The sequence below is a fragment of the Malaclemys terrapin genome, chromosome 2 (assembly GCF_027887155.1).
Source record: "Malaclemys terrapin pileata isolate rMalTer1 chromosome 2, rMalTer1.hap1, whole genome shotgun sequence".
Lineage (NCBI taxonomy): Eukaryota > Metazoa > Chordata > Testudines > Emydidae > Malaclemys > Malaclemys terrapin.
In genome coordinates, this window is record NC_071506.1 from 112,822,774 (window position 1) to 112,845,772 (window position 22,999).

Genomic DNA, 22,999 nt, shown 5'->3' on the forward strand with positions numbered 1-22,999 from the left:
ACTTCAATTGACTTTGGTCAGACCTTAAATGCAACATAGTATATGACAGAAAAATTCATGTATTGTGTTTGCTGCTGCAGTTTTTCCACACATTCTATCTGTAAAACCTATTGGCTTAGTTATTAGGAGCCCAATTGAGCAGATCTTGCTGTGGTTGCCTGCTGTGTGTATTGAACAACAGTTTTCACTGAGCTGTTGACAGTAACACTCAGGGCTTTTTCCTGAGTAGTTACAGTTAATTTAGAGCCGGAGCATCTCCTTTCATGTTGAAAACCAGAGAAGCAGACTTTCTATGTGGAAATCCCCACAAGAAATTCTTCCCTGAGACTGACCCAAGTTGACCCTGAATGAGGGGAGGGGAAAAAATGCCTCAAAACCTGGAGGACCTCAAGACCAGGGCCGCCCAGAGGACTCAGGGGGCCTGGGGCAAAGCAATTTTGGGGGGCCCTTCCATAAAAAAAAAGTTGCAATACTATAGAATACTATATTCTCATGGGGGCCCTGCGGGCCTGGGGCAACTTGCATCCCCCCCTCCCAGGTCGACCCTGCTCAAGACCCTTTGTGAGAGGCCAGTGACATCCAAGTGGAGACCCTGTACCCCTGCACAAATTCTAGCCCACTGCACCCCCCCAACTCCCTTGAGCATGCTCCCGAAGGATTTGCAATCTGCTTCCAGCAGCTCCCCATGGTAACTCACAAAAACAGTTAATGCAATTTGGGGTTGTATCAGCTTCTCTGGCTTATTTCTTAATATGTCTCCTCCAAAACTCTGCCCTCAGCCCAACCACCCCTTCCCCAGTCTGCCCCAACTCCATCCTATACACAGGACCTGGTTGTGGAGACAGTGCCACTCACAAACTTCCTTTCTGTACAGACAAATGGAGATCCACAAGTAGATCTGAGGGGGTATTTATGATCTGAAAGGGCCTTAGAACAAACACAGCAAGGTGCACAAGTAGTTCAAAGATCCCTTCCAATTTGCATAAATTTGCATTTGTCAGTTCTGAATTTCACCTGCCCTCATGCTGCCCACTCACCTAGCTTTGTTAGGTCTCTGTGAAAATCCTCAGTCTTTTCTAATAATTATTAACCTAACTACATTTTGTGTACTCTCCAAATGTTGTCACCTCAACATCCACTCCATTTTCCAGATCACTGATAAATCACCAGTCTGGGAATGGAACTTTAGGACACTGTTTGCAGTATTGGAAATTGATTCTTTACTTCTATTCTTAACATTTTTTTCTTTTTGTAGCTTTCTAATCATAACAATACTTCACCTTTCATCCCATAACATTTTCCCCAAATCGGTTTTTATTTAAAGGTAAGTTTAAGGTATTTTTCCCCACTCTCCAATGACTCAGAAATGGCTAGAGATATTTTCACCAAATTTACCTAAAGGGAAAAAAAATCACCTCTGGGCTTAAATTAAGCATGGAAAGTCTTTCAGAAAATGCCAAGGGGTTTTTCCTTTCCATCTCAAAGTAAACAATGATAGATTTCACAAAATCTTTGTACTACTGTATACATGGGGTTCACTCCAACTGTCCTTGTACATTTGATAATGCAGTAAATCTCTGCACTGTCCATTAGAGATTACAATGCACAGCTGCACAGTGTTCTATAGTAGCACCTAATTATCATACTTTTTACTGGGTAACAAGAAACTTTCAGTGCTTGCTGTATCATGGGAATTTACTCACTGGTAAAGTGGCATGCTTTTCTGTGGCATTCTGTGCTGTTAACCAATAATTGGTTTGCATTTATGTACACATTGCCACAAGCGTTTTGGTTAATTCGGTTACCACAACACATTATTGCCACTCTCTGACATATCCCCTTTTCTTCCCAGCACACTATTGTATTGCCACTTGCTCTGCTGGAGATCTTCGCTACCCCTCACCGTTATCCACCAAAGAAGAAAGGACTGATCCTATTAGGATTTGTTTCTGTTGCCTATCTCAGCTGGTAAGAATTATGTATTATAACCCCCTTGGATTTTCTCAAATTGGCCTACGCCAGAAAAAGAGGCAAAACTCTGTATTTAGAGGATTCTATTCTCCTATGAAGAAAATGTTTAAATGGGAATAATCACATTATGGTTGGTTTTATGGAAAAGCCATTGGGGGGATCTATTTTTTTGTTTTAAGAATCACATGATATTCCCTGAAAACAAGAGGCCAAGAGGACTGTTTCCAGCCACATGTTCAGCAGGCCTCTTCAAAAACACCAATGCACCTGAAGCCATCCAGAACATGACCTGCTACTCCAGAGCCTCTCTTGAAAGACAAGTTGTGTTGAATTGTAACAAACCATGGGGTGGCTTGGGATGTTTCCACTACAGCAGTCTTTTCATTTTTGTTTTCACCCATGCTTCCCTGCTGCAACCCACTAAATCCCAAAGGAGTGTGGTATGTGTGGTTGTGTGTGTGTGTGTGTATGTATGGGGGGGCGGTGTTTTTGGTACCAAGCTGGGAAACCTCAGGTGAGTTAGAGCCAGAATTATACCACCCTCTCCCTGGCCTCTCTCCCCACCAGCATAGGGGTATGCCCAGGGAAAAGGGGGCATGGCCAGTGAGAACCCTGGCTGCTGAAACAGCTCCTTGGGACTATGGGCAGCTACCAAAATTTAGAACAGCTTTGAAGCTGCTCTAACTTAAACCTCAGTCTCGCACTGGCACCTCGTGGCTTCAGGATTTACTGCTGGTGGGGTAATAAAAATAACTTCCTGAGCTGTGCTGGATGCAGAAGGGCCGGATCCAAGCATCTGGCCTCTGGAGTGGACGATTCAGAAGAGGGTGATAGGACAAAGTGGAGAATAAGCTTGTTTCTCGTGCAGGTGAGGCATCTTTTGGAAAAAGAGGAAGCACTTGGGGAATTCTTTGTTTCTGCTAGTTCTTACCTATGGCAGTGAACACATTAGTTTGAATGAACTTGCTTTTGTCATTAAATTATTTGCCTCAATCCCACTAAAAGAAAACCCAGATTATAATGTAAACTGTACAGACAAAATGCACTTATGATTTCAGATCCCTCTATAGTGCTTGGAAATATTGAACTTTGCTACTACATTATATGACCATGTATTAGGAACGGTTTATCCTTATCTAATCTTAACCTTAATGAGATTACGATCATTGCATCCCAAATTCCTTTCCTATGTACCATTTTGCTGCATTACTTAGAGTTGAGCCATATTTTGTTCTCTTCTGAGGCTCTGTGACTTTTACTGTCTTCATGATTAAACTGTGCTTCTGTGAACTTGTCCCACCTCCCTGGGACAGGAATAACACCATGAGATGCAAGCTTTTAGCATTTTCATTTCCTGCAGAGCCCTCTAGCCCACACAACTTCACCTCAACAGCAGCCACCCTTACCACAATGACCTAAATAAACCAGAGAAGAAATCACTTTTTTGTTTTGTAACAACAAAAGAATCTGACATGGAGCTGCCAGGTTTCAGCTAGAGGCAGCACAGAGATCTATCACCCAAACCCAATTGTTTTAAGCCAGTACTATCCAGACTTCTTGGTGGGGGTATGCTTTGATCACAAAAACATCAACTTGCCAAACCCCACAGCAAGTATCGTCTGATGTGAGAACATGGCTCTAACCCCATGTATGCTCCAGTAAGTGGAAGTCACGGTCTCAGATGTTGCACACTGAAAAGAAGGAGAGTGCTTTTCCACTCTGGGAGTGCCCACTGAAGGAAGACTCAGTATCCTAGATAATCAGCAATCACAACCAGGCCAACCATGGCCAAACCGAGTTCTAGTCACATCCTGCACTAGTGGTTTCTCCCGAAGTCTCCTTTGAGCTGATGCAGTCTTCAGCTTCTAATACATCACAGTCAGCGCTTCATTTGTAATGAAAGAGGTACCAGGACTCAAGCAATTTTTTTTTTTTTTTTTTACTTTCATAACTGACACAACAAGCCCAGAGGTACTGGGGCTATGAACTGCCAAGCCTAGAGGTGCCGGGGCTCAGCCCTGGCAAGCCCTGGCACAAAGTAAGCACAGATCACAGTACTCGGTATCCTGGCTATTGGGCCCCCAAGCAGATGGCTATCTGTTACTTGTCCCTTGTGTCATCTTCTGTAGGGTCCTGCCCGTTGTATTCCAGTTTCCTGCTGTTACATGCACATTCATGCCAATCTCCATACTGGTGCTTTCTGTCTCCTGGAGATAGCACAGAACCTTTCACTCTTCACCTTGGTTCCCAGCAACAAAATGAGCTGAATGATCAACTGGAGTTAGGTTCCTAATTTCCATTGAAATCAATGGAAATTAGGGGTCTAAACAGAAGTTAGGAGCTTAATTCCTTTTGAGCATTCAGCCCCAAAGTCTTTATACTAAAACATCACTTTACATTTTAAATCTCTGCATCCAGCCTATAGGTGTCAACACTTCGCTGTTGCTGCCTTCACTGATGTGGCAGAACCATCAATAGTCCAATCATGTGGCCTTATGCTCCATAAGTAGCATCTTTACTACTCCCCTTTCCTCCATATTTATGGATTCGGGTGGCCCATTTGCCATGTGAGGTGCTGGATTAGCAAGGGAAGAGTCAAGCAGGGCAGCCAGAATGGCTTCCCACTGCATGTGCCTTTCTTCAAGGTCCTGCTTCCACATGGGGTTTTATTACAGAAATTTATTTTTGCTGTACTCAGAAGTGGGGGGTGGTTTCCAACCATGGGAGGCTGCCAGGTCTGGTGAGAAACCTGGCAGACATGTTAGTGAATTCCTGTAGTGACAGATTTTGATACTCCTTCTCATGCTGAGTAAGACGTTACTCTACAAGTAGTCCTCCTGAAATCAATTAAAAGTCTCAAAAACCTGGCCTGTAATCTTCTTCCCTGTCTTGGAATGCCAAAGCTTGTATCTCTGAACTCTTATGTTATCCAATTTTAGACCTTAAAAACAGCCTGCCCTTTTCCATTTCAATTCTAAAAATCAATGTAACAGCAAAGAGGACAGTAATATAGGCACCAATCATCAGAAAATGTACCTTGGGCCATAAAGCGGAGGAGATCATACCACCTTTCTAAGCTCAGGAAATATAAATAATCATATAGTGCATACTGCAACTTAAGCCATAACTAAATAAAATAAGTAAATAAATGGAGGGGCTCTACTCCATCACTTTCCAGTAATGCATCCACTCCATCTTGATGATGAATTAAAACATTTCAATTATATTATATGCGAGATACCTGTGCTCATCTTCAGTTCATGGCCTTCTCATTTTGAAATAACACGATCTCAAATACCTAATTTGCACCAATATGTTCTTTGCCTTTCCTGATCTTATATATCTCCTTGAATACCACCTCAGGGACTAGTTTTCTTCCTTCAATGAGAGTATAGGTCCCATTAAGATTAGGGGAAATTAGGCACATGTAATGAGAGGACAGGAGAAACCCTAAGTCTTCTTCCTTTTAGGTTATTATGATACATCAAGTCTTACTGATTTATACATGCTGCCCCCAAATCCTATAGTGTTTTGGTACACTTGCTACCCCTGTACCATCAGCTAAGTTGTACCCTTCCTATAATTGCTCAGAAATGCAAACATTACTTCAAGATTACCGTGAATTCTTTGTTGTCACTTCCTACTCTATTCTATTTATCACAAAACTACTTTTTATTCCATTTCTAAATTGATACCTAAATTTTCAAAATAATAGGCATCTGACTGTTGTATGGGAGTTGAACTGATAATCACACATACAAAATGTGCAATTGTACAATGGGTGCAAAGTTTGATAGTGCATTTTTAGATGTCTGCTAAAAATTTGGTTCTCTCCGTCCATTGTTTCTGCTCACAGTAGCCCAAATTTTCAAACTTAGCTACCTAAAGACAGGCAACCAAATACGTATTTATGCACCAGAACAGCCTGCCAGATTACTCACAACTTCCATCAACTCAAGTGAGAGATGATGGTGCTTGGTGTCTCTGAAAATCAGGCCACTTATTTAAGTTAATAAAAAAAATCGATTTAGGTGCCTGTCCAAAGGCACCCAAGTTTGAAAAATTTGATCTGCACAATCTAATCTCCTACGGTAGTAAGGAGGTAAGACTAGGATCACTGCCTTTGTAATTGGCTGAGATATGTGTATCATATTGAAAAAAATACATATAGGCTCTACATAATAATAAAAAAGCCAACTCCATCGTTTTTCCCACTGAGACTTCAATTAGTGTCTTGTAGCTAATATTTCCTGTTATTGTTATTGTTATTGAGGCCTTTTTATAGGCTTTTTTATTTCCTCAGTCATTTCACACCACAGTTGTTTCCTCTGATCAGAGGACCTATGATGGATCTATAAAACTAGTTTCTACTCTTAATGTTTCCAAGCTCAGCCCAATAAAACTCTATTACCAGCAACACCAGTTTCTCCCATCAACCTTCTTACTGAGGGCTAACAAATCTTTCTTCACACACCTCTTCTTTTATGTCCCACCAGAGCCTTCTCTAATTACTGTTGAACTGTTTTCCTGCTTTAAGGACACTTCAGCTGTTTTCTCTAGCATTTACCTGTTTCTCAGGTTTGCGACATATCTTAATTCTGGTGGGGTGTCTATGTGACACACATATCCTGAGACATGACTCACACAGCCAAGTGGCAGGCTAGTGTTTTCTCACAGAGTGACACTCTCTCCCATGAAAACACTGGCAGTGCGGGTGGTGGTGGTGGTGAGGTGGGAAATCACCAGAATATCTCCCTACTGGCAGTGCTGGGAAAAGTCTAAGGGGCAGCTTTACGGAGACAACAGAGATGGCTTAGCTTCCCAATAGAATTATAACAGATCCATGGCCACAAAAATGAATACCATTCTTGCCAGTTAAATCCTATTGGACGTGGGGCTTGTTCACCTGTCACTAAATTAAAGTGCACTAGAGAACCTTTTGTGCACACCAGCAGCGTTTACATGGACCAATTAACTTGCTACACGGTAGTCTGCAAGTTACCCATGGGGCATGTTACCCTACCACATAGACAAGCTCTTGGGGATAGAACTCAGGACTTTGTGATCCAAATGCATGAGTTTCTTCCACTGTCAGAATATATTACAAGGGTGAGTGCCCCCACTACCACAAAGGAGCTAAATGTAGCTTCAGCCCATCTTTCTGGCCTTATATAATGCAAATCTCCTAATTTTATGTTACCTGTCTTTTCAGTGAACTACCTTTGAGATTGTAATCCAATTCAAATGAGTGAGGTGCCATTTGAATTACACTTATCCACAGATGTGTTGAAGTATAAAAAGAAGTTCAAAAGTTTATCAATCAAGAAATTAACTTTTAAGGCTCTTTTGACCAATAAGAGTCACAGTATGCAAATAGCTCAAGTTAACTGGTAGCCACAGCAAGCTGTAGATTGGGTTTGAGGGGAGAGAAAGCAGGACAGAATGAAGGGAATGAAGCCCTACAAACAGCCCAGGAAGGGGAAGGGGTGGACAATGCCACCACATTCTCTATCTACCTACCTACAGTTGCTCTTCCTTCCCCTTCTCTGTGGGACAAAGGGAATCTGCCTCATCCAGCCGCTCCCCGATGGACTGGTCACTGCTGAAGGGACAGATAGATGAGCAATAGCATTTTCCTCTCCCCAGATGTCTCTGATCTAGGTGGGTGCTGAAAAGCCAGGGCAACCAGTTGGAAAAAGATGTGTCTAAAAGTTCATTTGCTGTTATACAATATAGTTAAGTACATTATAGTTAAATATCCATATTTCTCAACTGAGGAGACTTACTTCAGTTACCTAAATACCATTATACTCACTGAAGTTGGGTCACCATAAAACCAGGCTGGTCATGGTAGAACACTGCATGTGTTCTAATCCATGTTGAATGATGTGTGTGCTTCACAGAAAAGAGTCCAGCTTTCTAACTGCCCAGTGGAGATGTTGCATATCAGTAGTTTAATGTAAGTTGATCTATTTATTCTTTACCATGATAGTTGTGATAACATATTCCTTCCTGGATGGGAAATCTTTAAATTCTTCTTCTAACTGAATGGTCCTAACCAAAAATCATCTCTCTCCTTGTCTAGGGTCCTGTGGATTTACTCTGTAACCGGAGAGTGGGTATATCCTCTCTTCACCTTTTTCAGCCCAGTGGGTCTAGCGGCCTTTTTCTGCAGTAGCACTGTCCTCATTGTCTGGATCTACAACATTGGAGAGTTTCTCAACCGTATGATTTGGGGTCAGTTCACTTTTTGTTTTTCACATGTAGTCAAATGAAAAATTGAAATGTGCTTTGAGAGTGGCAGCTGACCAAATAATGGAGCGGTGCTTTGTGTGCCTGTCTAAAGGGGAGTCAGGCACAAAGCAAGTGCTGGGTCTCCAATAAAGCTTCCCAGTTTTTTTAAGTAATAACCATCCCCCGCCCCCCCCCCCCCCCCAAATGGGTGATACATCAATTTTCCCTAATGTAACTGGAGAAGGGCCTTTTGCCAGCACAATAATTGGAATCTGATTCCTTCTCACACCATGATGCACAGAATCAAAATTCCCCTGGCCTAAACTTTTTGTACCCATGTGTAGAATTTATTGAACTATGGACTGCTGCTCTTTAGGGAGGGTTTACAGATGAAAGAAAACTGACATTGATGGACCTGAGTGCAAGTATCAGAGCTTCTGTCAAGGGAAAATGATAAATGGCATGTTTGTGGTCTTTAACCAACCATTCAATATCTCCTTTCTGCTTCTGCAACCACGAGTTGGTGGCATGAGCCAAGATATTTATTTAAAAAAATAACATCCCCTTTAAAAACCCACCTAACAGACAAAATATTATTTTAGGTAGTTATGTTATGCAGTGAATGAAAAAAAAAAAAGCCGTTTTTTTTTTTTTCCACTCTGGTTTTGCATCTCCTTCCCCCATACCCCAAAAATAGTTTCTGAGGTGAAAAGGTTTTTTGGGGGGGGGAAATGTAGATATTTTACTCAGAACAAATGTGTGAAAACTTGTGATTTCTTTCAAGGTGGAATTTTGCAAGTTTTGAGAGGAAGGGGGGGATCTTTTCACTGGAAATATTTTATCCTTGACCAAATTTGTGAAGACTCATGAAAATTTCAGGCCAAAAGTTTTAAACCAGAATGTCTAAAATTAGGCTCTCAACATCCACCTACATAGAAATGGACTGAATTTGACAGGTGCTGAGTAACTCTGGATCCCAGTGAGGAGCTGCAGGTGTTCCAAACCTTTGCAAATAGGATGACTGCTATAGGCACCCAGGTTTGAAAACTTGGCCGTAGCCTTTTCCTGCTTTAAGTCTCCCCAAGTGAGGACTGGTGCAGGTAGCCATACAGAGGCCGAGACACAAAAAAGATGAAGGGCCAGTTCCTGCATTCATACACAACTGTACATTTCCATTGATTTAAGAGGGACTGCAGAGTTGTAACTGAGCAAAGAATTTGGCCCCAAATCTGTGATCAAAGGCCAGAGTATCTCTGCTATAAGGCATAAAAATTGTTCTGAATTGTATGGCAAACACTGCAAGGTACAGTAGCTAGAGATCTGTTTGTAAACAAGCATGCCTCTGTTCCTCGGAAAGACATACAAACAGTGAACTATGCCACCCTGTACTATTGATTACCAGGTCTCTCCAGGGATTCTCTTCTGGAGTAGCATGCAGAACAGTTGCTCCTGCTTTCGCTCTCTCTCAAAGACAGCCTTTTGCTTCATTTATCTATTGTGATTGTTTGCTGTTCAGAGAAACAAGTGCAAGACAGGTTTATTTTTCATGTCATATGGATAAGTTTCACTACTTCATGGATGTTTCTCCATTATTTCCTAACCCAAACAGTCAGTTACAACAACTGGAGATTATCAATATAAGCAGCACAAGTGGAATACAAATGATTTGATGCCCAAGATAACTGACTGAAGAAAAAGGAACATACCAGTCATCAAATTAAATTCAAATAAGTGTGTTTGGAACTGATGACTAAATACAATCAGCTAAAAAGGAGAAATTAATTTCACTAAGATCTGTTGGTCGGAGATAAACCCAGTCCAGAACACCAGGTCCAACCCCTCACTATACCTGGAACTTTGGACAAGTTCAGTCTATGCATATTTTGAAGGTGCTGGTGGGTGTCTCAGAGAGCATATATAAATGTACTTTACACACACAGCATGATCCTCAGCTGATGTAAACTAACGAAGAACTATTAAAGTGACCAGAACTCCACTGAGTTACACCAGCTGAGGATCTGACCCACACTGTATAGTTTATATTACTCAAAGCAGACATAAAATCATGGCCTCTTGTGATAATTTATGAGCCTATGGCATTTTTCACACAAGTACAGGGCGTTAGTCCTGGGTTAATATTCCTACTGTTTGTTAAATTACATTCTTCCCAGCTCTTGTGATTTTAAATGCATGTTTGATTCTTCACATCCAAAGCCTACAATACTGTCTAGCCTTGCCATGCACTGTTAAATGGTTGTTGGTTCCACCCTATAGGTGCCTACATGATAGTGGCAGAGGGAAGCTATGCTTGTAGTAGAATAGAATATGCAAGAGCAAAATCTTCCTCCATCCTTGCTCATTTTGTTCTGGGACAAAAATCCCACTGACGTCTGAGGGAATTTTGCCCATGTAAAAAGACTGCTGGATTTGGCCCCAGATTAGTTTGCTGAGCTTTCACAGTGTTTTAAGATCCTCCTAGGAAAAAGGTGCTGTATAAATGCCCAACTCATTCTCATTGCAGAGCAAACCTAATGGTTTTAAATGAAGTTTTCAATGTCTGTGGACTAATGTTGTGGTGATTGCATACTTCTAGAGCAGGGGTGGCCAACCTGTGGCTCCAGAGCCGCATGCGGCTCTTCAGAAGTTAATGTGCGGCTCCTTGTATAGGCACCAATTCCGGGGCTGGAGTTACCAGGCACCAACTTTCCAATGTGCTGGGGGGGGGGGGGGAGTGGTGTGCTCACTGCTCAACCCCAGCCTCTGCCACAGGCCCTGCCCCTACTTCATCCCTTCTCCCAAGGCCCCTGCTCCTTCCTGTTCCCTTCCCTGAGCCTGCCATGCCCTCGCTCCTCCCCATCTCCCCAGAGCCTCCTGCATGCCGCAGGAGGCATGGGGAAGGAGGGAGAGGCACTGATCAGCAGGGCTGCTGGCAGGTAGCTGATGGTGGTGGTGGGGGGCGCTGCTGAGGTATTACTGTGGCTCATTGGCAATGTACATAGGTAAATTCTGGCTCCTTCTCAGGTGCACGTTGGCGCCCCTGTTCTAGAGACTTAGGGTCAGACTGCAAAGGGGACTGGGAAGGGTGGAGAGAATGCAAAGCCATGGTGCCACCCTTCTCTGGGCTGGACAACAGAAATGGTGTGCCACAAAGAAGAGTGAATGCTGCACAGAACTTAAGGGTGAAGTGATAGGTCTGTCTGAGGTGCCATGCCTCTCTGCAACTCCCATTAGGGTGCTGTTTTGTTCTGCTCCCTCGGCAAGACAGTGACTTTATGCCACCATTTAACCTTTACTGTTATGGAAAAATATAATGGTATGCCTAGAATCCTATTGGCAAATATAGAAATAACTTTTCATTATAATTATTGTGCCCTTCAGTCACTTATGCCTGTCACCACTGAAATTCTCTCAAGCTCCTTACTGACTGTAGTTAGCATCTGGAGGGAACTCTGTAGGACTGGGCAGTGTTTTGCCCAATGCCTTGGACTGAGGGCTCCAGGGCAGGTACTTTTTCCACCCTCTTGCTTCTCACCAGCAATTAGAAATTTGTTTCCTTGGGACTATGGTAATTGAAATAAGGCAAAGCTGATTAGAAGATCAAGAAAACCAAAGTAATTCAAAGATAAGCAGAATAAAATACATTAGGGCAAAGACTATACCCACCCTTTAAGCCTTGCAGGTACTACTGAGTGAAAACAGAATACTATATATGCTTAGATCCTTAGAGATTTGTGTCTGTCCTGCAGACTGCCAGGGTCTCTCAGTTAGCATGTCGTCTCCCCAGAGTCCAGTCTCTCTTTCCCTCTACCTCTTTAACAACCATATCCAGCCTTGGTGCCAATGACAACGGGTTTCTGTCCCTTCCCAATCAGGTTACCCTTCTCCCTCTTGGTTTGCTTCTTCCTTACTATCCCCCTCCATCACTGGCCATTAAACCTCATCTCTTTGTTTTACCTCTCTTCTTTGAAATAGACCTTCTCAGCCATTATCTTAACAACTACCAGTTACACTGGGCTCATCTTTTGTTCCTATCAGTAGCTCAGTATGTCAGTAATAACTCATCTGTGCAGAGACTGAGCTCAGCTGTTCACCTAGCCAACATAAATATAAAATGTTTAGTTATAAGACTACTTAAAATTGCTTATAATTTCTCAATCAAATATAGTTTATCTTGGATACTTATCTAATCCATTGAAATTATGTACACACATATACCACATATGTAGGCATGATTACACCTGGTTAGAAAATGACATTTTCTATGTGGACATTTTTGATTTTTTGTTGATTAACCAAAAACGTTTCATTCTATGATGGATTCAGTTTAAAAAAAAACTGAGAATTTTCGTTTTGTGAAAAATCCAGTTTTCTGTCCAAAAACATTGCAATGTAAAATTTTGATGATTCCTAGTCCTGATGCCCACAGCATGTGATGAACTGCATCTATTACAGACCTTTAATAGTCTCACCTGTACTCTGCCCACTTATCCATCTATCCCAGAACTACCCACAGTTCTAACCAGTGAGCAGCTTTAAGCAACCACAACTTTTCTTAAAATTAAAAGTACTGGCCACAATTTTTTTTCCTCTTTCCTCACACAACATGCATGTTTCCCCCGAAATTATTCCAAAGTCCAGGACTGACAATGTTCAGCCCTGAACACATGATATTTTTAAGGTTCAATATCTTGTGCGTCACAGCAGAGAAACGGGCACTGTACCATTTTTGAGCCTGCATTCTGAACTCTTTCTGATAATATAATATGCTTTTCTACATCTGGACAGCCAAGAGTTAGCAGACCTTTAATTCGTTTTATTTTTTCCAGACAAACTCTTTTATGTAGCATTTGAGGTCTTAAAAATATGTTATTTTCCGTTTTGCTTTGGCTTGGACTCAAGGTAGCCACTGCAATCCAAATGTACAGACAGAGAGATACAAAAAATAGTACTAATAATTTTTTTTAAATACTAAAAGTTTCTAATATTGTTGGGTAATGTGGACATCCCAAAGTGGGTAATAATTTACACCACCTGAGAACTTGACCCATTTGTGCATCCAAAAGTGAAGCACAAGCCATTTCTGATAGGTAGAAAATATCAAAAAAACAACAGGTTTTACAATATTTCCACCAGTCAAACTGAAAGAGGAACCCCAAAATAGGACAAAATGGTCCTCTCCAGGGTTTTGTTCCCAGCAGAATACAAAACCACCTGGAGCAGTTCAGATCAAAGTCCTTGAATCCAAACCTTCCCAAAAAATAGTGAGGAGGGGGTTATGATTTGAGGTTCTGATGTAGACCCTGCTCTAGTGTCAATCTGAACATTTGGAGAAAAAGTTGATTGTTTTCTTTTTCCTTCAGCAGACCTGCAAACTCTTTTCTAGCTTCTTTACTTCTCTACTTTGAGCTGGATGTGAGTAGGATCTATCTGGGATGCCTGTTGCCTTACTGGCTATCACCAGATAGCTACTTTGCAAGAGATTTAAATGCATGTTTTAGGGAGAAGCCATGCAAGACAGTTGGGGGCTTTAAATCCATAAAGTGTCTGGTAAGTTCATACAAAACAGACAAGTGGCTTATATCTACCCTGAAAGAAATGAGCAAAACTTAACCTAGAAAACAAACACTAAGGAAAAAAGATCAAACACTCACTGGTTGCAGGAGAAGAAGCTGCAGCCTCTGGTAGTCAGCTATAAAATGGCTTCCATAGGCCTGCAGCTAATTGCTTCTCTAAAATTTAAAGGCCCAGATGCTAGATGGGGAACTTGCTTGGAAAGGAGGCATACAACCAAAGGCGTGAAGTTAGAACTAAAGTTGCATCCAAAGTGTTTTAATTATCCTGTCTTAGGGCATGAGACTAAATTATATAAAATAATTTGTATGTGAACACAGGGCAATTTCTGATAGAAAAAGGAACATCTGTCAACTCCTTATGTTTAACAATCTATTCCACCTTTGTATTTCGCTGTGACACTCTGAGTAGCTTTCCAGACCTGGAAGAAGAGCTCTCCGTAGCTTGAAAGCTTGTCTCTTTCACCAACAGAAGTGGGTCAAGTAAAAGATAGTACCTCACCCACCTTGTCTATAGAAAAAGGAAAGTTATACTGGTGCAACCTCCCCGTGTAGTCAAGGACTAAGAGAGTTAGCTGTGATTAGCTAGCCTGCACGCACACAGGTGTGGTTTATTCTGGGGCAAGGGACTAAACTGCTAACTACATGAGGGTTGAAGACCTGGAATAAAGTACCTTGGGCATGGATTGGGCAAAACAATTGTCTTTCTAACATACATAGGACATATATTTGCTTGTTAGTTGTCAATGTATGTTTATTTAGAGGGTGTGTTCAGTGCTATGTGAGTTCCTGCTACCCACTAGTCTCTTCAGACTCCTCCTGTAGTGGGAATTAAGTTGTCTTCACAGACTGTGGTACCCTTTTGAGTCCCACCTACACCATGGCTTGCACCTCTGGAGCAAAATGCAAGGCAGCTGACAAACCAGCTCGTACTCTGAGATGGTCCTAGAGTTGGCAGACAGGTCGTTTTGGTGGCACTGCTGACCCATTCTTCCTTCTCCTCCTGCCCCCCTGCACTCCTCTCCTTGGTTTAGTGCACCTTCTGCCCCTCAGCCTTCAGTTTCCCTTCTCTGCCACCTCCATCACTGCTAAACTAGAGCAGTGGCTTTCAACCTTTCCAGATGACTGTACCCCTTTCAGGAGACTGGTTTGTCTTACGTACCCCCAAGTTTCACCTCACTTAAAAACTACTTGCTTACAAAATCAGACCTAAAAATACAAAAGGGTCACAGCGCACTATTACTGAAAAATTGCTTATTTTCTCATTTTTACCATATAATTATGCAACAAGGGCCGGGTTCTGTATCTAGGGGTTCCGCTTCAATAACACAGTGCAAAACCGGCTCGAGCCCCCACCCAGTGACCTGGGACAATTACATACCACCCCCTGGGTGCCTCTAAGAGGCAATACTTCCCCTCTCGCAAGCACGGAGTCTGAGTGTAACAGAAAATGTTTAATAACATGAGGTAAACGACATCAGCATTAAATTGGAAAAACACCACAACTAGAGTTCATAGACCAAACCATGAGCGAAGACCCACCCCAGCAAATTGGGCCGTGTCCTCTCCCGTTGGTTCTTGGAACCAGCGACCCAAGAATCACCAAAGTCCCAAAAGTCCGACAACCCCCCAAAGTCTCTGTCCCTGATCAGTGCAGCCCCAGAGTTCAAAAGGGGGGGAGGTGTGAGCAGGGTGTTAAGGGGCACCTTACGTGATCCGAGGCCAACCGGCTGCTTCTCCGTGGGGTTCCACCCAGCCTTCACCACGAACTGCTCCACTCCACCCGCAGTCCCACTCCTGCCGTCCCACGAACTGCTCTGGCAGCTGCTCCGCTCCGCTCACCGACCTGTGAGCCGTGCCGCTCCGCGCCGCTCCGCTCCGCTCACCGACCTGTGAGCCGTGCCGCACCGCGCTGCTCCGCTCCGCTCCGCTCACCGACCTGTGAGCCGCTCCGCTCCGCTCCAGCCGTCCCTTGGGCCGCTCCCACAAGGCTCTGTTCTGTTAGCTGCTCCTCCAGCCGCTCCACTCACCGACCTGTGAGTCGCTCAGCGCCACTCCAACCGTCCCACAAGGCTCCACTCTGCTAGCTGCTCTGCCAGCCGCTTAGCATTATAGCTTCAGGCTCCCCCACTAGTTAACACCGCCTCAGTGATCTCAGCTCTTTTGTGATTTCAGCTCATAGTAGGGGAGCCCCAGTGCTAGTGCACCACTGGCCCAAAGTGAATTCAGTTCAGCAGTCTGTAACTAGACTTCTAATGGAATCAAAAGTTAGCTCTGATATTCAACAATGGAGAGAGGAGGTAGTGCAATTGGTGTTTCAACCCCTCAGAGAGGGCCCATACCATCAGGTACAAATACCTGTCCCCATCCTCTCTCAATTCACTGGGTTTTGTAACCCATGCCCCTTGACAAGCACATGCTACTTAGGTAATGGTGAATGACTCACTCAGTCCTTCTGTCATACACAGTTCCACTGGCCTTGATTCACAGAATCAGGGTAACAAAACTTTATTCTTCCTGCCCCAATAACAGAGAAACTGGGGATCCCACACCAGCCAAAGTAACCACTTTGAGTTGCTGTTGTTTCATGCCAGGCGAGTGGGTGTGCCTATGCAAACAAGATCAGCCCCTGGAGTTCTTTTCCACACTCGCCATAATTCACCACCAGATGTCAGGGTAGAGCTCATCCTGACTCTGCTTACATCTATAAAATAAATCAATTGGAATATAAACATTGTACTTACATTTCAGTGTATAGTATATAGAACAGTATAAACAAGTCATGGTCTGTATGAAATTTGAGTTTGTACTGACTTAGCTACTGCTTTTTATGTAGCTTGTTGTAAAACTAGGTAAATATCTAGATGAGTTGATGTCCCCCATTGAAGACCTCTGTGTACCCCCAGAGCTATGCATACCCTTGGTTGAGAACTACTGGACTATAGTATAGCACAGCAATACCATAGTAAAACATACAGGCGATCCACCCTATAAGTAATTATACTGCATAAAGCTACTCAAAGGACACCTCCTCACAATAAAGTGTGTGTCACAGTATAAATGTATTGTTTTATTTCCAACTCCAGCCTGTGTCTCCTAACAACTTGGCTGTTCCCCTCACAAGATTTCACCACGGGTAAGAACTGATGTAAAGAGCTGCACAAAGAAAGACATTTTCTGGCCTTTGTATGGACGTGTGGGTTCAGATTCCACTCTCACACCATGTTAAAAACTTGTGAAGCGCTTTGCATCAGGGAAGACATTTGCGAAGCAGACCAACAAGTAATTTTATTGGTCCATCAAAACCCAAGAAGTAGGCCACATAAACTTGCATGTCATCTCCTGGCATCTTATGTATTAACTGACTCTTGACATATGTACCGACAAAGAACACTCTTGTAACACTACTTATAGTTTGAGCAAGTTCTCACACACTCACAGGCAATGCCCTGTCCAGTTCACAATGAAACACAAACAATATGTGGCCTGTGATTGTGAAAGCTCTGGAACTCCCAAGAAAGGCCATCAAGCATTGATCATTGTGAATCAGATTCAGGAGTTTTTGCATGTCTCCAGTAGTCAGATGTCAAACTTTGAGATGTAGGCCAATCACCAAATCTCAGGAAGGATATCCCTTCCCCACAATGTACAACAGAATAATTGGCTCAGGTACATTAAGCAATTTTAAAAATTTTCCTCTGCAGTAGCTGGTATTATTCAGTGCCAAAGGCAGAATATTGACTTAAAGGACCAACAGTTCAGTCTGACAGAGAAAATACTGCTCCCAGTCCTGCAAGCTGTAGGATGTGGGAGGGCCTCTGGGCTGTACAGAGCCCCACTCAGGAGCGCCGCCAGCTTTTCTGCTGCCCTAGGCGGCGGAAGGTCCTGCCCCGAAATGCCGCCCCCCACAGAGGTGGCGGAAGGTCCTGCTGCCGAAATACCGCCGCGGTCGCCACCCCCCCAAATTGTAGCGCCCTAGGCAACCGCCTAGGTTGCCTAATGGGTTGCGCCAGCCCTGGCCCCACTTATGGGGGCTCTGCACAGGGGCAGACATCTACCCACACAGAACAATTTGCAGGATCAGGGCTACTATGTACAGATTATTTGTGTGATCCCACCTGAGTTCCTGTAAACCAGTTATTGTATACCAAATCTTCATGCAGTCTTTATTACAGGCAGAACACACAGTAATGCCTATAGTTAAGCATGCTAATGAATTTTTGTTCTAAACCATCAATTTCAGATGCTTATAATTTTGTCAAATATCATTTTGGCTGATCTGTGGCAGGGTTATTGTCAGTTGGGCAGAAAAAGAGAAGTTTTTTTTTTTTTTTGAGCAATACTTGTTGCTAGAAAAAGATTTTTGCAACTTTTTTGTTTTGTTTTAAAGAGCTCTGAAGCATCAGTGATTAGTGTTTGAAACTTAACATTTAGCAGGGTCATAGTCCCTTGCTTGCAGCTGTGCCTTCCATTGGTCAAGTGAAAATCAGATTTGAGTTGGAGAAAATTATAAGTGCTTAAAAATCCCTTCTTTCTGCACACGCAGGAGTTTCTGTGAAGCTACAGAATTGAAGGTCTTCCAGCAGGTCATTGGTAGTGCACATTTATGCCTGTAGAAACGGAGTGGAGTTTTTAACTGAAATATGATTTGTGCATGAAGAAAAGAAAGAAAGTTCAATACATTTTAAGATACCAGAGCTTATGGAACATGATTGTAATCTTAACTGTCTTTTGGTGTAGTAGTGTTTGTATGGTATGCACACTATTTCATAGACAGGTATAAAAAGTTTAGGGACTGCACATTTTATGGGCGCTATGTTTGCATTCTTCAGCTTGTAAAGCCAGACTTCCTTAGTACAATGTGGTGAACTATTAGGAAGCACAGTCACTGTGGCAAGGCATACCTCAGTGCAGTTAAAAAGCGGTATTGTAACCTAGAGGTGCAAGCTTGAAGCTTTCTAGTGGCTGCATTTTCCCTTGAACTGCTGCTGAATTGAGAATGTAGTACCTACAATGATAAGCTGTAAGGATGTGAACCTCCCTGGAGGGAGGAAAGAGACAAATTTTAGCATTATACAGGGGTGGGCCTCACCAGAAAGTCACATTTTACATAAACTATAAAATGGCCGTGTTCTCTGAGAAACTAACATACTAGATCCAAGTTCCACTTTTCTTTATTACAGTTGAGATTTCCTACATGAGTCCACTTTTAGTTTTCAGACAAAAAAAAAGACCCTTCTTTCTAGAAAATACCTTCATTTCTGCCCCCTTTACATCTGAAGAGTAAATGAGCAAGGTATTCTCATTACATTAGTTAAATAATGACTATTTATTTCCACAAGCTCTATACATCTGCAGTAGGGGAAAGGACTCAAGTTTCAGGAATTAAAAGGATGTTATTAATGTCTCAGCACTCATGAGCCAAACGCCTAGTCTGTCTTGGTCTCCTCTATCAGCCATAGTTGTGTAACTAGTCTGTGGCTCTCTCTCTATAGATGCTTCATATTTGTCATTCAAACCACAAATGACCACTTGGGGGTTCAAGAGTCTGGATCTTCTATTCTTGAAAGACAGACTTGTATCTCTAGAGGATTTTCATCATCTGTCAGTGTTAAGAGGGCTTATTACCTCTTTATTTGCCATCCACTAGAGGGCGACATAATCACAAACACTTGAGTGAGCAAGCCAGCATGATTCCATCAGGAAAGGCCAACCATATAAATACACACCAGCCAGCATGTAGAATCATAGAAACATAGATATGGAACATACCTCAAGAAGTCATCAACTCCAGCACCTTGCGCTGAGGCAGGGCCAAGTAAACCCATACCATCCCTGATAGGTGACTACCCATGCGAAGTGTACATGACCACTGTAGTAAAAGTACCTCCTGTTTTTCCTATCCATGAGATACCCGTTTGCACTGGTCAGTCTAACATGGTTCTTCTGTTAGGATATTGTGCAAGGAATGTTGCTGTATGTCAGGATCCTTCCTGCAAGCTGTGCAATCTGGTGTAATTCTACAAGGGAAGCTGAAAAGGGGCAGCAGTGGAACCCAGTTCTGTTGCTGGAGGAAGAGCTTCAGAGCCTCCCCCAAAGCATGGTCTTGGAGGTTGGGGCAGTGGGCCACTAAGCGTCCTCTAAAATGTTCTCAGTAAGCAGGAGGATGATTGTTAACAGTAAAGGATAAGGGGCAGGAAGAGTGGGAAGATGAGTGGAGAGGCTTCTAAAGGTTTGGCCAGTTCAGACCACCATTTTAAGTGTCAAATGCCTTTGTGGTTCACCTATCATTCCAATGTCTCTCACTTCACTAAAGGGGGAAAAAAACAACCCTTTTCCACATTCACAGTGTTCCCAGGAGAGTTATATTTTATTGCTGTCCATTTTGCAATACATGTTTAGTGGAACACAATTAATTCTTTCAGGGGCAATAAGTATAAATCTGTCATTAATCTTCCACATGGCATCAGATAGTTTGATTTAATGACATGCCAGGTGAAATTGCCCTGAGAAGGTGTATACATTTTCTCCTCTTTTCTCACTATAATGTGATGCATTCACTTCATCTCCATCTGCAAAGGTGCAGAGCCTTTTGCTGTACTGTAAGTAGGCTGCAAAAGCTTGCCAAGACCTACATGAATCATTGCCGGGTACTGGACATCCAGTGCAACTAGAAGGCAAACAGAGTGATTTGCCAACTGGCTAACAGCAGGTGTAAGGCTGGGACATAGAAAATGGAGGGGAGAGAAGATAATGTCTGGACTCCAAAGTCCTTGCAGGAACTTTATTTTAAAATATTATTTTATCCAGTTAATACAGGGACAGATCCTTTCCCCACTGAAGTCCATGGTAGAACACCCATTATTTTCCTTTTTTTAAACCTTTTTTTTTTTTTTATTGTTCTTATAACACTCGTTATTTTCAGTGGCACCAGGACTTGGCCCATGGTGCATTTCAAATTCTTCTTCAGTGGCTAGTAATCTACCTTGTGTCAGGCAAGTTTGTCTTCCCTCCTACCTTGAAAATAAAGATCGGTCCAAAGTGCACAATTCAGGTCTCACCCCTATGCCAACCCCACTCAACTTCAGGGGTGCTGAGACTCCAGGGACTGATTCTGGTCTAGCACTATGCTAACATGCTTCACATATACATGAACTTTTCTATTGGTGCCTCTGATTAGCAATTTGTTCCCCTCTGTCTCTGAACAGGAGATACAGTAGTAATACTGGAATACAAGAGGAAGGGCAAATGAAGCTTTCTTTTCAAAGGAGTGCTCCCTCCATGAATTCTGAAGCCATGAAGTAGAGGGAAAGAAATGCCACTGTGATAAACTCCTTCTCCAACGTACTGTGTCTTCTGGTGAATCCATTTGGTCATCATAACCATGGAAACTTGTGGAAAATATTAAATGATAATATTTTACAGGATGGTTATGAAACAAAGCAACTGCTACGAATAAGGAAATGCATGCATCTGTGTACAAGATTTCTCATCCCTTACACAATATACATTAGGATATGTCTGTGGTAAACTTGTAACTGGCAAATAAATTACCTCATGACCTTGCAGTGGGACTGGCACCACATCTTTAAATGCCCCGTGAAAGCAAGCACTTGTTACTCAGTACTTGTTTCGCTCACCTAATGTTTTTCTAGAAGTCCAGATGGAAAAATAAAAAAAGAGTAATAATTTTAACATTGCCATGACGTCCAAAATTAGAAAAATATTAAAGATAATAAAAAACACCATTTTTGCAACAGGCAACATACATATTAATATGTATAACTTTTTCTTCTTAATTTCTAACAAGAATGCAATACTTTTTCTTTTTTGGTTTCAGGTAATCTTGAAGCAAAAGTAAGCTAAGTAATTTTACTGACTGCAGGATTGCTTTGACAGAAAGTATGTTAATTGAAAGTACTGTTTAACATAAAGCTGCCTGCCATAAAATTGTATTACATTCATATGTTTACTAACCTTGCTTGATATACTCGATTTCTATTATTAGCCTCAACATTTTGTTAATAACTAGAGCACTGGAGAGATGCTTTGCAAATCCAAATAAACAAACAAAAACAAGTCCTGGAGTGAAAGTGTACTTGAATGGTCAGCATAAAAGAATATCTCTGTATTGTTAGTGATGCATTTAGATGACAATTTTAAATTAGTTGGCAGTACTTCAGTGGGTAACTATTACTTCATTGCAATGCCGATAGCTCAACACTATAACACATTCAATCCACGAGGGTGTTGTTTGCATCATTGAGTGCTGCTACTGCTTACCAAAGCATAAAAGAGAAACATGTATGGATTAACTGTCTGGGAATAATACACAAAAACAAAGTGGACATACAAACTTGGTTCTTCTCACATGTTGCACACCTGCTAACACTCTGGATTGGGAATTTAACATACCAGTACTAACTTGCATACCATGTTATTCCTATGAGTCAAGAGGAGATCCATGCATCCATAGCTATTTTCAGGTTACTGCACAATTCACTTCAAAGTTTAGTGAGGGGACTGTAGCAACTCCTTCTCTCATTGAACTAGAGGGAGGGAGTGGAGGAGCACAACAGGGAGGTTTAGCTAGAAGGGGAAAAGATGATCAGTGGAAAAACTGAAAGGAGAAGCAGGCAGAAGAAAAAAGGGCAGTGAATTAAGGGAGAAAGAAGAGATAAAAATTGAGACTTACCGTAGAAAGTAACAAAATAATATATTGAAAGTTCAGTGGCAAAATATTACAGTGAAATAGATACTAATGTGCGATAGAAATATCAGGGGGTCGGCTCAACAAAACACAGGATCCCACTATCCCTAAAGAGAAGATAATTGGATCTGGTTTCATATGGTGGGACCCACTGGTTTTGGTGCACACTTGTTGATGTTTAATAGAATCTAATACAGTTAATACTAAATCATTTTACTTTCTCAAAATTTCTCTTCTTAAAGTAAAGTTCTCCCTGAAAAGTGACTGTAAAAATGGCACCAGGAGGTTGTATATTCATTGTGTCTCAATGATTTCCATGTCATATGGACTCTGTATTCAAGGAGATGTATTTTCCTAACTGCCAGTCCCTCAAATTACTCTGGGCTGAGAGTCCAGACTGGTTCTTTCACTCTCATGCATCACCACCATCCAGAGGTTCTTCATGGAAGATCATACCCGCAACTACACCTGTGCAGTCAGGCTGTCTTCAGAGTATTACTTCCATGACCTCAGT

The 22,999-nt window shown here is 42.3% G+C and overlaps 1 protein-coding gene across 1 annotated transcript in view; it reads left to right on the forward strand.

The window, feature by feature from the left end:
• ADTRP (androgen dependent TFPI regulating protein) overlaps positions 1-21,862 on the forward strand; it is a 46,106-nt gene extending 24,244 nt beyond the window's left edge. The window contains exons 4-6 of the mRNA XM_054017167.1: positions 1,853-1,968; positions 8,057-8,208; positions 20,984-21,862. Coding sequence (XP_053873142.1) covers positions 1,853-1,968; positions 8,057-8,208; positions 20,984-21,027 — 312 coding nt within the window. The 3' untranslated portion in view covers positions 21,028-21,862. The remainder of the gene's footprint in view (positions 1-1,852; positions 1,969-8,056; positions 8,209-20,983) is intronic.
• The last annotated feature ends 1,137 nt before the right edge of the window (positions 21,863-22,999 follow it).